This window comes from Aedes albopictus, chromosome 2 (assembly GCF_035046485.1).
Source record: "Aedes albopictus strain Foshan chromosome 2, AalbF5, whole genome shotgun sequence".
NCBI lineage: Eukaryota > Metazoa > Arthropoda > Insecta > Diptera > Culicidae > Aedes > Aedes albopictus.
The window spans coordinates 134,010,841-134,025,047 of record NC_085137.1 but is presented as its reverse complement, the minus strand read 5'-3'; the positions used below and the strand labels follow the sequence as shown (position 1 = coordinate 134,025,047).

General features: G+C 37.3%; 1 protein-coding gene across 1 annotated transcript; it reads right to left on the bottom strand.

Annotated features, from left to right (window-relative positions):
* Positions 1-2,073: 2,073 nt before the first annotated feature.
* Positions 2,074-14,092, bottom strand: LOC109622158 (rubber oxygenase-like). Its single transcript, XM_062850472.1, is given in 6 exon segments — positions 2,074-2,971; positions 3,917-4,145; positions 4,213-4,321; positions 13,239-13,366; positions 13,430-13,636; positions 13,699-14,092. Coding segments are annotated over 6 exon segments (1,017 nt in total). The 5' UTR covers positions 13,830-14,092; the 3' UTR covers positions 2,074-2,758.
* Positions 14,093-14,207: the final 115 nt, after the last annotated feature.

The following is a 14,207-nucleotide window of genomic DNA, read 5'->3' as shown; positions in this document are numbered from 1 at the left end:
AGCAATGGAACTTAGAGTTAAAGCCCTCCTACATTACAGGCTAAATCTAATTCCAACGACTAGTTTTACCTGGAAGTTGTCAAGTAGACCACAGTAATATTTAGTAATACGGATCGCCAATCCGTAGATTACAGGTTCGATTCCCGTTCCGGTCGGGAAATTTTTCTCGACTCCCTGGGCATAGTGTATCATTGTCGTTGCCTCACTATATACAAATTCATGCAATGGCAGGCAAAGAAAGCCCTTCAATTAATAACTGTATCACAAAAAACACTAAGTTGAAGAGAGGCAGGCCAAGTTCCAGTGGGAACGTAGAGCCATAAAGAAGAAGAAGAGTGATATTTATGTAAGACACAAAGCGAAATTGAAACAATGCATGATAGGGCTCATTCAAATATTACGTAACGCTAAGGGGGGAGGTGGTCTAGCGCTGTGTTACGCTTCATACAAAATTTAAAAATCTCCCATACAAAAATTGTTACGTGGGGGAGGGAGGGAGTCTAAAATTGACAAATTTTGCGTTACGTAATATTTGAATGAACCCATATCACACCCATATCACCTTTTCGGATGAACTAAATTTACCGTTTTCGATAAAAAAACGATTGTGACACCGATTGATTCCTGCTTTTTTTATTATCATACATACTCACTTCCAACAAAAAAAATACAAAAATAAGAAACATAACACAAAGTATTTCATTCCTTTGTTTTCAGCAGGTTGAAAATGGGAACCTTACTGTGAACAGATGGAGTGGTCTATCTAGTTAAAAAAAATGAAGCAAAGTAATAAAACATCTTTGTTGGAAACCATTGCTCGGCGAAAACTAACGTCAGTTCGCAAAAAGTAGCATGGACTTTTTTTAATTACCTACTGCAATAGAATAGTTGTTGCTCATAATGATTCTCTTCGTAGATATAGTAGATCTTAAAAATCTTTTTAAGTTAATTAATTGAATCTTATTTATTACGCTAAGCTTCCAAATACATATTGCTTAAAAGCCGTCTGCTTCTACCAGTTTTATAATTATAAAAAAAATCATTTCAGCTATCAAATTCATGAAACGGGTTCGTATATTAAACTCACAGCTATACACTGTGTCCAGTTGGCTTAAGACCGCCCATGTATTTGAGATGTTCAAATAAATTACAAAGAGTTTCAAAATTACCTAAAGTATTTTGTAAAGCTCTTCATTAGTACGTTTTTTTTCTAGTTGATTAGTTAGGGAGTGCAAACAAAAACATTTCCAGTCTTAGAGCATATTTTTGAGACTTCGGCTGTCTGTTTTAGCTTAAGACCACCTCAGAAAATGTTAGATAATATTCAGGAAGGGCTTCAAAATGCTTCGTGTTTGATATGTTATTTATCAGTTACTTTACCGTTCTTAACATAGAACATGACGTTCGTGCATCAAATAAGTGGTCTTAAGGCGAAACTGGAAGCATTTCCTCATTTTTTCAGTTTTTGATTTTTGTAAAAATAACGAGGAAATATTTTCAAAATCGGTTTTTGTACACATGTAGAGTATGGATCAATGTATCTTCTGAATCGTGTTGAAAAAGTTTGCCATTTTTTCAAAAACCATTTTTTTGTGAAATTTCGTTCAAAAATGGTTTCTGCTAAAACAAAAACATTTTCCACTACGAAAAAAAAATCAGAAGATATCTTGATCCATCCTCTACATGTGTACGAAAAACGATTTTGAAAATATTGCATTGTTATATAATAAAAAAATCAAAAACCAAAAAGTGAGGAAATGCTTCCAGTTTCGCCATAACCTGACTGGAGTGTATTACTCTATGAATTATCAAAAATGACAGATGAAGCACATCGGTATTATTTATAATTGTGCTCTGCTTCAAACAGTGTTTTAGTAAGTGAAATTTTGTATTTCAAATCTTCAAAAAATAACATGCATACAACAAAAATAAGATGAATCGAGATCAAATTCGTTGAGGTCTGACTAGCACTTGTGGGATGCAGTATGAAAATCATCAAATAGAATCCTAAATATGCATATAAGGCATTGAGTCTATCAACGGATCTTGCTTGCAGTATTCCATTTACATTGATTGAAGGATTCCGACAGGTCAACGAGCTTGTATTGTAAACAAAGAGAGTCATAAGGACAAACCCAACCGACCCCAAACTTTTATACAAACAATTTATACATACCAAATCATAACCGCCTGTTGTAAACTTAAGGAATTACATACTTACATGCTAACAACAAAAGTTCGATACGTGTTTTTCTGTACCAAGTTATTCGCTGTAGTGCAGTCCAAAATATACGACAAAACAACTCAATCAATGCAACAACAGCAAGTGGGACTTTTTTTGCGGAGCACATTCCAAAACACTTATGAAATTTTGACACGAGAGCTCAACGAGAAAACAAAATGTAGAACAGATCGAGAAGAAGGGTTTTTTAAAAGCGCAGGGATTTACAAACGTTCACCAAAACAAACGAAGGGAAACGATATACAGTGCGTAGCATTAGAGAAACAAAACACGATAGAAGTGATATAAGCCCAGTTAGAATTGCAAATCTTAGGACGAAAACCTAACAGAATGGATGGCATTTTTGTTTGCGCAAAAACTGCTTTTAGAGAATGGAATTGAATTTAGAGCGTATGACAAAGAAGCGATGCGATTGCTAGTAATCGAGCGAATACAATAAAATTATTATAAAATGATTGTGTACGAAGGGGTGTTGCTTCAATGATAAGTGATGTATCACCAACTCCATTTATTTCCTCAAATCCTCACAATCGCGTTCTTGTATCCAAATCGGATAATCGCCAGCACAGGGAAGTATTGTATACCATAGTTTACCAACACGTACACCAACGAATTTTGCAGCCACCGAAGAATGGCAACCCCCAAACTGACCTCGTGTATTGTCACCAGCACCCTCAGCATCATCCGACTGTACAAACTCAGGTTTTCGTAATTCTCCCCAGATAAGGACTGTATCGGAAATTAACTATAAACATTCAAAATGCTCTATCTCGTCGCACGGTTGGTCTTTTCATTCCGGTTCTTCTATGAAATCTTCACAATATAGTTAAGTTTACAACAGCTTGAAGAAATTTGGAAAATATTTAGTATTATTGAAAATATGGCTCTATGAGTATACCACACAAAATAACAATCTGTACAAACAGCATTTTAATTTTAATTTTTTTAACGTTTCTAACATCTCTAGCGAAAAAAAATTGTGCGGGGAAAAATCTGGAAAATAATGATTATTACTAGCAGTTATGTACACATAACATAACACTCAAAAGCGACTTTTAAATTCTTATTTTGGATAGAAAAACCTTCAACATTAAGAATATGGTCTATCCCAAATAAACACCTACTTTTTGGTCGAACTTTGACGGTCTGTTTTAAATATCTTTAGAGGTTATAAAATTCCGTTCTCTGGCAAAACTACCTCTTTAATAGATTTAAATACATACCCAATCGAAAAAAATGCAAATTTTTAACTTTATATATTTTTTTATTTGCGTAATCGTTCTTTGAAGACGCATAAAAAAAGAGTTCCTCGAAAAATGGCCTTTTTTCATTTTTAAGAATTGCCCTAAACTGCGGAGGAATTTTTTCTTGAAAAAAATAATTTTCCTATATCATGAGCATTCTGGAAGAGAATATATTTGCGCAAAAATAAGTGAAAAAATTAAATATTTTCCCACAGTTTTCGCAATTTTAAATTTTTAGGTGTCCAAAATTTTAAAAACATGTGTGCAATCTTTGAGATAAAAGTCCAAGTTAAATGATTATTTTTTGAAAATCAGAACTACCATTCTTTATTTAAGAGATTTATATAGCATCTACAAAAATAAAGTTATGTTTTTTTCGAACAGATTATTTTTCAGGCAATTGTGAACGTTTATAGTTAATTTCCGATACAGTCCTTAGCTCCTTGTAGCCAGGCACTCCGGCCAAACGATAGGTAAAGTACATGGTTGCGTCTGGATTCACGAAAACGTTGAAGTACCACATACCATCGAGCATGTATCGGGTCATCCGACGGAAATCTTTACCAACGGTGGTGGCGAGACCCGGTTGAATAACCAGATCGCGAACTTGTTGCATTCAGTTGCGGGTCGAGGGTAAATCGGCGGTGCAGACGTTAAATCTTGATAAGATAGAGTGGGATGAGTATTTCTCAAATTTAGAATTTAAAATGAAATTCTGTTAGTTACCTATCCTCGATGCCGAGCATGTATCCCATCACTCGCCAGAAATGCACAAATGCCTCCATGTCCTCCGTATTGTATTGGATGCCTAACATTCGTGGACTTAAAACAACATTATCTGAAATTGGAGTAACATTAGATTAACTTCACGAAGAGTGGGTAGAACTGAGAAGGTTCAGAAAAATGTTCAAAAAGCAAAAAGCTCTAAAAAAGTTCCACCTTCTATGAACATTTGGATACGAGTTTCGGTCCTTGTTGCACATTTAGTCATTTGTCTTTTTAACTTTTCTTATACATTCCATTAAACTTTTGAACATCATTTTGCTGCAGTGGGATCATTAAACTTCTTCTTCCTATATTTTGGAATATCCACTCAATTTCTTCCTCTTTTTATCACACTAAGTAGAACATTTATATGTTGTAAACCATGTAACAAAGAAATTAGTTCAGTTGCTATCCATCTCTCAGCGAAACCACACGCGTTCGGTTCTTTTCTGTTTCATTTCATTCTACCATCATGCCGGTTGCGAGGAAAAATTGTGTTGTGCTGGACACATCGGTGCTTCCGAAACGGCCTGGCATCGCTGATTTAAAACAGTTTTTAGAATGTGAGTTGGAGTTGGATATGACGTTAGTAAAGAGCATCTAACCTCGCATCGTACGGCATGTTATCTATATGACCATGCAAAGTGAAGAGGCAGTATAGTCAGGATTGCCTCAAAGTATCACCTAAAACACTTCATGAATTGTGAAGGTAAGCGCCTCCCAATTCCACTGCCGATTTACATCGATAGCTGCGCTGTCGACGTTCATCTACATGACCTACCGGAGGAGATTGAAAACCACACGATCACCACTCATATGCGGCAGTATGGCGAAGTGATTTCCATACGGAACGAGGTCTGGAGAAGCTACTTTCCAGGTCTCAGCGACGGGGTACGTGTGGTACGTATGCAGCTGACCCATCCTATCCCATCATATATCACGGTGGCCGATGAAACAACCTATGTTTCTTATCCGCCACAAACGCGTACCTGCCGAAATTGTGGTGGTAAAGATCACCCAAAACTGCGGTGCTCTGAAGCGGTAGCATCCACGACGAACAAACAGCCGACGCAGTGCAATAAATCTAGCAAAGCACAAGTCCCATCAACGCTAGCCGAAAATCAAGCCGGAGATCAGTGGTAAGAGCAAAACAAAAAAACATGAGAACAATAAACCAGATCCCAAGCGACAGAGATCAGTCGACTCAGACACAGCAAGCACCAACGTACCCAAACGTACGCACCACCTCTATCTATATCCAGCGAAAGTGAAAGCAACGTTGCTGATTTTGATGTTTCCCCCGCTCCCGCACCATCGCGATACAGACGTGGTTCGTATTCACACATCGATGACCCCGTTCTTCGTCACAGTACATAGAAGAGGAGAGCAGAAGGATCGATGAATTGATCAGACAGGGATGTATTCTTGATTAAAATGTAATTAATTACTAACTTTCGGCTCCGTTATGCCTAGTGCGAATGAGCCTAATAAATAAATGCCAAGTAAAAAAAAGAAATGACTTGCTGAATATTCTCTAAGAATATTATCCGGCGTGATTAGCCACATCCAAAATCGTTATGTAGAGTGCATAATATTATTTTTTTGTCCATGTAAAACTACTGGACAAAATAATCGCAAACCCCTTTGAAGCGAAGAAAACGGAGAAGACACTTGTGTTCCTTGTTAGAAAAACATCAGCAAAGTTCATAATAATCCGGAAACGTTTTTCACAGATTTAACCTTTTAGCGCACGCGCCTTAGTAAAAACTATTGATTTTTTTTGTGAAGTATCATCCAAGTTTTAATACCTTGTTTCAGGCAATCATTAACCATCGAAGATGCCTTCGAAAATTTCACCAGGAATTCTTGTAGAAGTCCCGGATTGAGGTCATATGTTTGATATAAGGTGTAAAAACAGGGTAAAAGTATCAAATATCAAAAAAATCTTAACAATAACGAAACTTGATATTTTAACACTGAAAAAAATAGCTCGCAGCTATCGGTTAGGTATTACAAAAGCTGAATATGAAATGATGATGATATTAGAATATTTTAAGTACTTCTATCTCCTATATCAATCAAACTCATATCACTTTCATGATTATCATATCAAAATACATTAGTACTATATTTTTCTTCTACTCTGTATGCAGTGGCATTGGTAGACGCAATCATGGGAAACACTCACTCAATTTAAGCATTTTCTTCACTCACTTCACTTACAATCGAAACAAGGAGCGACGACTTGCGTGAAAGAACCTACATATGTGCCGAAGGAGAACAGAGCAATACATGCTGAGTCGGTTGAGACTCGGGCATGCATTCATCTCGGAGCGTACGTTAGGAAGATTCAATATACCATCAGGGTACCAGATTCCGCTCATCTAAGGCCAGTTTCGCAGAAAAACATCATCTGTTGAATGACTATTAAGCCAATTTGTAATGTTTTTCCATTTTCTGTTAGTTCAATCTAAGTGCAATCAGATATAACTCAAGACATATGTAAAACTTTTCATAAAAGTATGATTTTATTACATTTGGTGTGAGACCAAAGTGGTCCTAATTCCGTTCACGAACAAATTTATGCCATCTTTTAAATAGACTTTTGCGGAAAAGTGCATTATTTTTGCAACTCTATGTTTTTACAATTATTTTTTCCTGTTCCGTAGAAGTGTATAATAGGGATTAAACACACTGTGTACTAAAATCGGCAGATTTTATAATTTTGACGTATTTTTTTGCGTGAGCGGTTATTGGAACACATGAAATTAGCTACAGCTTTTTTGGGCCCAATAGCCGCTCAAAAAAATTCATTGTTTTGTTTTTAAAATTTATGTTATCCGGTAAATATTGCATAAAATGACTTTGCTCTCGTCTAATTAATATTGTCCAAGAATATCAGCACCGAAAAGAGTGTATTTATGCGTGTAAACTTGATTTTTGCAACAGTGAGCGGCTATTGGGTCATGAGCGGCTACTGGTACACTGACGGTACCTTGTCCTTCTTTTATGTCCATCATTGACAGCACTAAAAAAATTGTGCCGCCAAAACAATAAGCAAGCCGAACATTTTTATATTTTTTTTAATATCTCTTCAATCAATAGAAGTTGACAAAAATATAAAAATGTAATTTTTTTGTTGCTCAGCCCACGATAGACGTAAAACGAGGAAGTTACATGCGTGATTACTAGACTGGGTCAACAAAGTCGATTTTTTGGAACAATGTTTTTTCGATTCCTTTTAGCGTCCAAAACAACTGTGCAGAATTTGGGAGCGATTGGTTGCGTCCCCGTATTCCGCTTTGCGATTGAAGTTTGTATGGCATTTAGTATGGGAAAACGTGCTTTTTTGCATTTTTCTCATAAATTGAAATTTTTTGTCTAAAACTGTCTAACTAATGACGTTGAAGCATAGCCTAGGATATGCCGAAAAACTTTGCCGAAGACCGCAAAGTGATCCGCCACTTGTGAAAAAAGTTATAACGCACAGATTGCCTGGTGGTGCTTATCATTTAACATGTAAAGGAATAACATCAATAATAAAATCTCAGTTTTTGGCCTAAGTTACCAAGCGAATAACTTTTTTTACAAGCGTCAGATCACTTTGCGGTCTTCGGCAAAGTTTTTCGGTATATCCTAGGCTATACTTTAACGTCATTAGTTAAACGGTATTAGACAAAAGAATTCAACTTATGAGTAAAATGCAAAAAAGTACGTTTTCCCATACTAACTTCCATACTAATTTCAATCACAATGCGGAGTACGGGGACGCAACCAATCGCTCCCAAATTTTGCACAGTTGTTTTGGACGCAAAAAGGAGTCAAAAAAGCTTTGTTCCGGGTTGATGCGGTCAAATTTAAAGTTTCTCCATACAACGGTGACCCACTCTAGTGATTACATTCTGATTCAATTGACCGAAAAATGTAATGCTCTCTTTTATAAATTTGAGAAACATTGTTTTGCTGTTTTATCCGAAATGCTTTTGTTTTGAATCGCTTTGTATTTTCTAAATATGTTTTCCTTTCACCTTTTGACGGTGGCTCTATTGCTTGAGTACAAAATTCAAAAGAGGAATTAGGACATTTGTATCGGAAGTCAGAAACCTAAATGTTGAACGCATCTTTAAGCTAATGTTGACCAATTCTCTCAATTAAAATTAAATTACATACAGTCATAAATTTATCAGATTTCCATTCTAAACTGTCAAGGGAGTTTCAGAAGAGTTTCGAAGGGGTTCCCAGGGGTTTCAGGAATGTTTCAGAGGCGTATCAAGGCTTTTAGAAATTCAATGCACAAGATGGAGGAGTTGTAGGAATTTCAAGGATATTTCAGGAGATTTTCAGAAGAGTTCCAAGGCGTTGCCAGACGTTTCGGGTAGTTAAGGGGATTTGAGCGAAGGGCATGGAAACATTTCGAGGGAGTTTCCAGAGCTTTTCAGAGGACTTTCAAGGCATTTGAAGGTGTTTCGTGTGGTTTCAGAAGATTTCAGGGAGATTGGGAAGGTGTTTGAAGACGTTGCAGGGAGTTCTCAAGGGAATTCCAAGGTATTACAAGGTGTGACAATCAGGGGCGTGCAATTTCCTTTCAATGATATACTTTCATGCAACCTTTGAATGAGTCGCGTCAACCGTTTCACAGACGATTCTAGTCTTTCGTTTCGACTCGGGAAGCCTTTCCGTTCATCGTAGCACTCGGTAGTCTCTTCCTCTCGGTCACGTTTTTTTTTCGTTTCGATCGGCAGATCATCAGTGTCTCACTACTGCACGCTAGGCTGCGGGAGTCTATTAATTGGATTTCAGTGATCAAACTTGCATCTTTCATAAATCCAGCATAAATGCCAGCAATGAAGTAGCGTGTTTCAGCATGAGAAATTCAGCATCACAGCAATCCGTCATATGAGAAGCGAATTGCCAGCGCTATCGTGCCTCATGTTTTCCTTTTCAAATTTTACGTCCCTGGTTTCAAGTAATTTCGGGAGTTCTCAGAAAGCTTTCAAGAAGGTTTTAGCGAGGTTTCAAAACGTTTAAGGGGCCTTAGTATCCGTAGGTGTTTTAGAGGGCATTCAAAACGATTCAGTGCATTGCACTGAAGCCCCTTCAGATCCCTGGACCGCCCTTGAAACCTCTTGTAACTCCTTAGAACGCCGCTGAATTCCACTTGAACGTCTCTAAACCATCATTTTCTAGTCAAATAGACTGAAAGAGGTTCGCAAAACCATGATAATATCTAAATAAAAGGTATTAGGTTTTATGACGGTTTTCAAAACCTCTTCAAAACTAATTGGTTGTCAAAATGTAACTTGGGTAAAGCTTCCTGGAATGTTCTTTGAAATTCCTGTAATACCCTTGAAACACCCCCGAAACGCCTCTGAAACCAATTAAAATCTCGAGATACGTCACTGCAACCCCGTGAACCCCATTAAGCGCTTTTGAAACCCCAGAGAACACTCCTAGGACGCCCCTGAAACCTCCTGAAACGCCTCTTAATGACTCCCAGCAACACCTTTGCATTGCCTGTAACCCCCTAGAACACCACCGAAACCATCTGGAATGCCCTGAAACCCTTTGAAACCCGTGCACAATGGATCCAGAACCGCATTTACGAAGATAAAAATGTTTGTGCCTAAACCTTAAGTTTTAGATACATGGTGTCTTTGGGAACGTTTCTTCATATTTTTCGACCTTTTTTCTCATCGTTGTGAATTTAGGGTGGTCCTTCTAGTTTAGCTGATCCAAACATCTGCTTTTAAATAGTTTTATGTACGCTTACAAAATGTTCTACAAAATTGCAAAAGAACTTATTTGGAGCAAGTTTGCTGAAGAAACCATTATTCTATCTCTTATGGTTCTCTCTCGTTTGTCGGGTGAAGATCACTGCGTCCAGATTTTAGAACTATTGTGATATACCCTTTTGCTGTTTGGTACGCAAGTTATCTCAGTAACAAATTTGTCACTGAGATACCTTGGTATCGACTGAACTCAAGACCATCTATTATTGATGAATAGAGATCCTGAGTTACAGTATGTGACTCCCCCATTCTGGCGAGACTAGCTTTATGAAGCCAACCACGTCCTTGGGAGATAAGATCCATATGTCAGCAGGCCCTAAAAATAGCTTGCTGAGAACTTTGAACCTACGTTGAGTGAGTGCACTGCAATAGCAGAGGATGTGTTCTGATGTTTCCCTCTCCTCGTCACAGAAGCGGCAATTTGAGGTTTGGATTGCTCCGATCTTTTGGATTGGCTCGTATGGGGAAATGCATTCCAGTTTGATGTGATTTGACTGACCATATATTTGTTCAGTTCCATTTTTACAGAGCAGTCTGAGATCCCGCAGAAGGGCTCAGGGCCAATGAACCTTTCATTAGATCCATTCCTGGCTCTCTTATGGTTCCTAACTTATATTTTAGAATCATGTGATCCATGAAATTTCCAAGTAACAGAACTAGCTGAATAACAGCTTCTTAGACCAATGGTTGCTTAATGGTTGTTTGTTCCACTCTTGTACAGCAAAAATGTTTGTTGGGTTCAGTTTTCTTGCAATAACTTTTAATCCATTAGTTTCTCATAAGTAAAAACTTCCGAGCACTTTTAAAACTATCAATGACGCATGTTTTTTTTTCATAGTCAAAAAGATATTGGCTTTTTTCTTCAAAAAAATACTTTTTTTTTTAAAGTCACATCTTGACTCTTGAAGGGGTCTCCAGTTAGCCTAGCGGTTAAGGCTATGGATCGCCAATCGGGAGACGGCGGGTTCGATTCCCGTTCCAGTCGGGAAAATTTTCTCGACTTCCTGGGCATAGTGTGTCATTGTGCTTGCCTCACAATGTACAAATTCATGCAATGGCAGGCAAAGAAAGCCCTTCAATTAATAACTGTGGAAGTGCTCAAAGAACACTAAGTTGAAGCGAGGCAGGCCAAGTCCCAGTGGGGACGTAGTGCCATAAAGAAGAAGAAGAAGAAGAAGAATCTTGAAAAGAAGCAAATGAACTTTCAATCGCCGAATTGCATTTAAAAGATCGTACTCTGTTCTATTGATGGTGAAAAAATTGTGAGTACCTTTTTTTGTTTGAAGCTTTTTATTGAATTTTAAAAATACGGTTTTTTACATAGAAAATCAGTTGTAACTCTTGAAATCGATGAGATACAATATTTTCGTCATTGGAGTGCGAATGGTTCAGATATTATTGTTGCTTCCTTCAAAGTCGAAATCCGTGGATAATTGAGTGATCAGGTTCACCCATGTTTTCACCACACTGATCAACTACACCCCAGTTTACGGTACATACTATACAACACGAAATTTATTTTTATTGAAATCGGTTCAGTATTTTTGGCTCTACAGTTTCAGAAAAAAAAGAGATATTTTTCAAAGTTGTTTGCCCAAGATTTTCAAATGGCGATTCTTTTGTTTCGACGATATCTCCACCAACAATTAACCGATTTTGGTGTTTTTTAAGGTATTACACATAATGCACTATTTCTGGTAAAAAAAAATCAACTGTATTGGTGCACGCAATCAAAGTTAAAGCCTGTATCCGCAATAATCGGGACACAGAAATACAGGTGTAACTCTGTAATAGATACATCAAAATTGCTCAAATTTGGCCTAATAACATCTTAAGATGTGTTCATTTCACCCACAAAATTTCATGTGAATCGATGCAATACTTTTTGTTGCAGCAATGAAAGAGTAGAATGTGCGCCATTGAATTTTGTACAGTCCCTAGTTGTGCTTGTCAGCGCTGTAACTTTTGAATTTGGCAAAGGAAATGGCTGAAATTTTGAACACAAACCTCTCAATCTACATTTGTTACACAGGCAAAATTTCAAAAAAATCGATGCACTATCAACTATTTTATAGTCGAAACATGTATTAGGACTGAACGTGATTTTAGCCCCTCGGACAACAATTAGTCAGCACCCTTTGTTGTTTCGATTGTACTATTGAAAGTACTATACCAATAACCATCAAATTTTGCAGACACAATATACACATAATCAACTACCATCTGTGAAAATTTCATGAAAATTGGCACAGAAATTCAAAAGTAACACGAAAAATTTTCATTAACACTCACCAATGTCAACACCAGTAGCTTTCAAACCAATTTGTAAAAGTTGAAGAAATTTTGCAGGAAAGTGTCTCTATAAGTATCATAACTGCTAACGAACTTTCATAATTATCACAACAGAACTTTGAACTGTAGCATAAAAGAACCATCTACTATGCGAATGAAAATTGGTCATGATTGTACAAAATGTTTAAAACCACGTCGGTTTATTTTTTATCCACAGTTAAAAGTAATGCATCGATTTTTATGAAATTTGGTACAAATAATAAACATACACCAAAGAGTGCTCAGTCAATTATTTGGCCAATTTTACCGATTCATTACAGAGCTACAGCCGTACTTCTGTGTCCCGATTATTGTGGATACAGGCTTTATACATTATTTTGTGTGTCTCACTTTTTTCGAGTTCAGTCTTTATTTGTTTTTTATTTTTGTATTTTTTTGTTAATATTGAGCATGCACGATAAGAAAAAGAACGAAAGCAAACTATGCTTGAATCGTCTGTTTTTGGGATAGGATGAACATGGGGGCATAGCATTAGCACAATTGTGCTAGTTCGTCATTAAAGGGAAAAAAGTCTACGTGTTTGCCACACGATGTAAACATGCGAAAAATGGTCATTGATAGAGAAAGCTCTCAGTTAAAAGCAGGGGAAGTACTCATAGAACATTAAACTGAGATGCAGGCTTTGTCTCCGTTAGGACGTTACGCTAAGAAGAAGAACATTACGTTTTGAAACATCTACTGCATTTGAAAAACATGAGTACAAAACAATTTCAAATTATTCGATGTCCTGTATTGAAAGTTATTCATCATGATCTTCAGAAAAACATCAAAAATGCTTCATGTAATTAAGCAACAAAAGTTATATACACAAAGTTTTTCATTTGTAACCGAAGGCTGATGTAACTTATCCGAAAAAAGAAAACTGCACAATCACCATATCCCGCTGGGATATTATCATCCCGGGAGACTTAGAGTTTGCTCGTCTGCTAGTCGTAGAATGAGCTCGCCGGACGAACTCCAGTGACTTCCAGTACCTACAAACAACCATTCGAATTAACATCATGTTTCAACGAAAAAAAAATCACAACTTAACGTACTTCGTTCCAGGTTTCAGTTCTTCGGTATACCATCCGACGAAGTGCAAAATCGTCGTCATGTAACGCCGGTACGCCGTCAGTACACTCGACGATCGTTTGGTGAACATCAGTACACTCAGTATTGATGGAAGTGCCATGCTGGCTACCAGTCCATAAAAAGCAACCACCACTAGAGCGTAAGCATTTCGCCGGTAGAAGTTTTGAGCACTGTAACAATTGTGTTCTAGTGAAAAGTGATGCAATCAAGAGCAACGCTTTTGAAATCTTACTGTTTGAACTTGGCTTCATCGTACCACACCGGGAGATGTAGGCTTTGTGAATCCGTCACCCGTTCAATCGGTGTACTGACTCCCTCGCTTTGCAAAGTTTTGCAATAATCCTTATCCACTTTAGGATTCATGTTGCTAAAATTGAAGCCTACAAAATTGTTCGATCTTTATTGAATGGGATGATCCACTTGCACTGAAGGTCCCCGCAGGTATGGAACACTAGTGAGAGAGTAGATTATGTTATCAAATTGGAACCCAAAAGAGCTAAGAGGACCAAAGTTCGGTCGACGATAATAACTGCATGTATAGATTAAACTGAGTTCGAAAAATGAATCAAAACAATCAAGCTCGTAGGAGTCCAACAATACAGCTGATTTATCTACTAGGCACTTACATTACGACTTCCTTTTATGTTAGTCACCCATCGTCTTGGTTAGATCAAGATAGAAATCGTTTCTACTGATTTGGAAACGGCCATTTCCCCATTAATGAGGCGGAAATATTCAAAC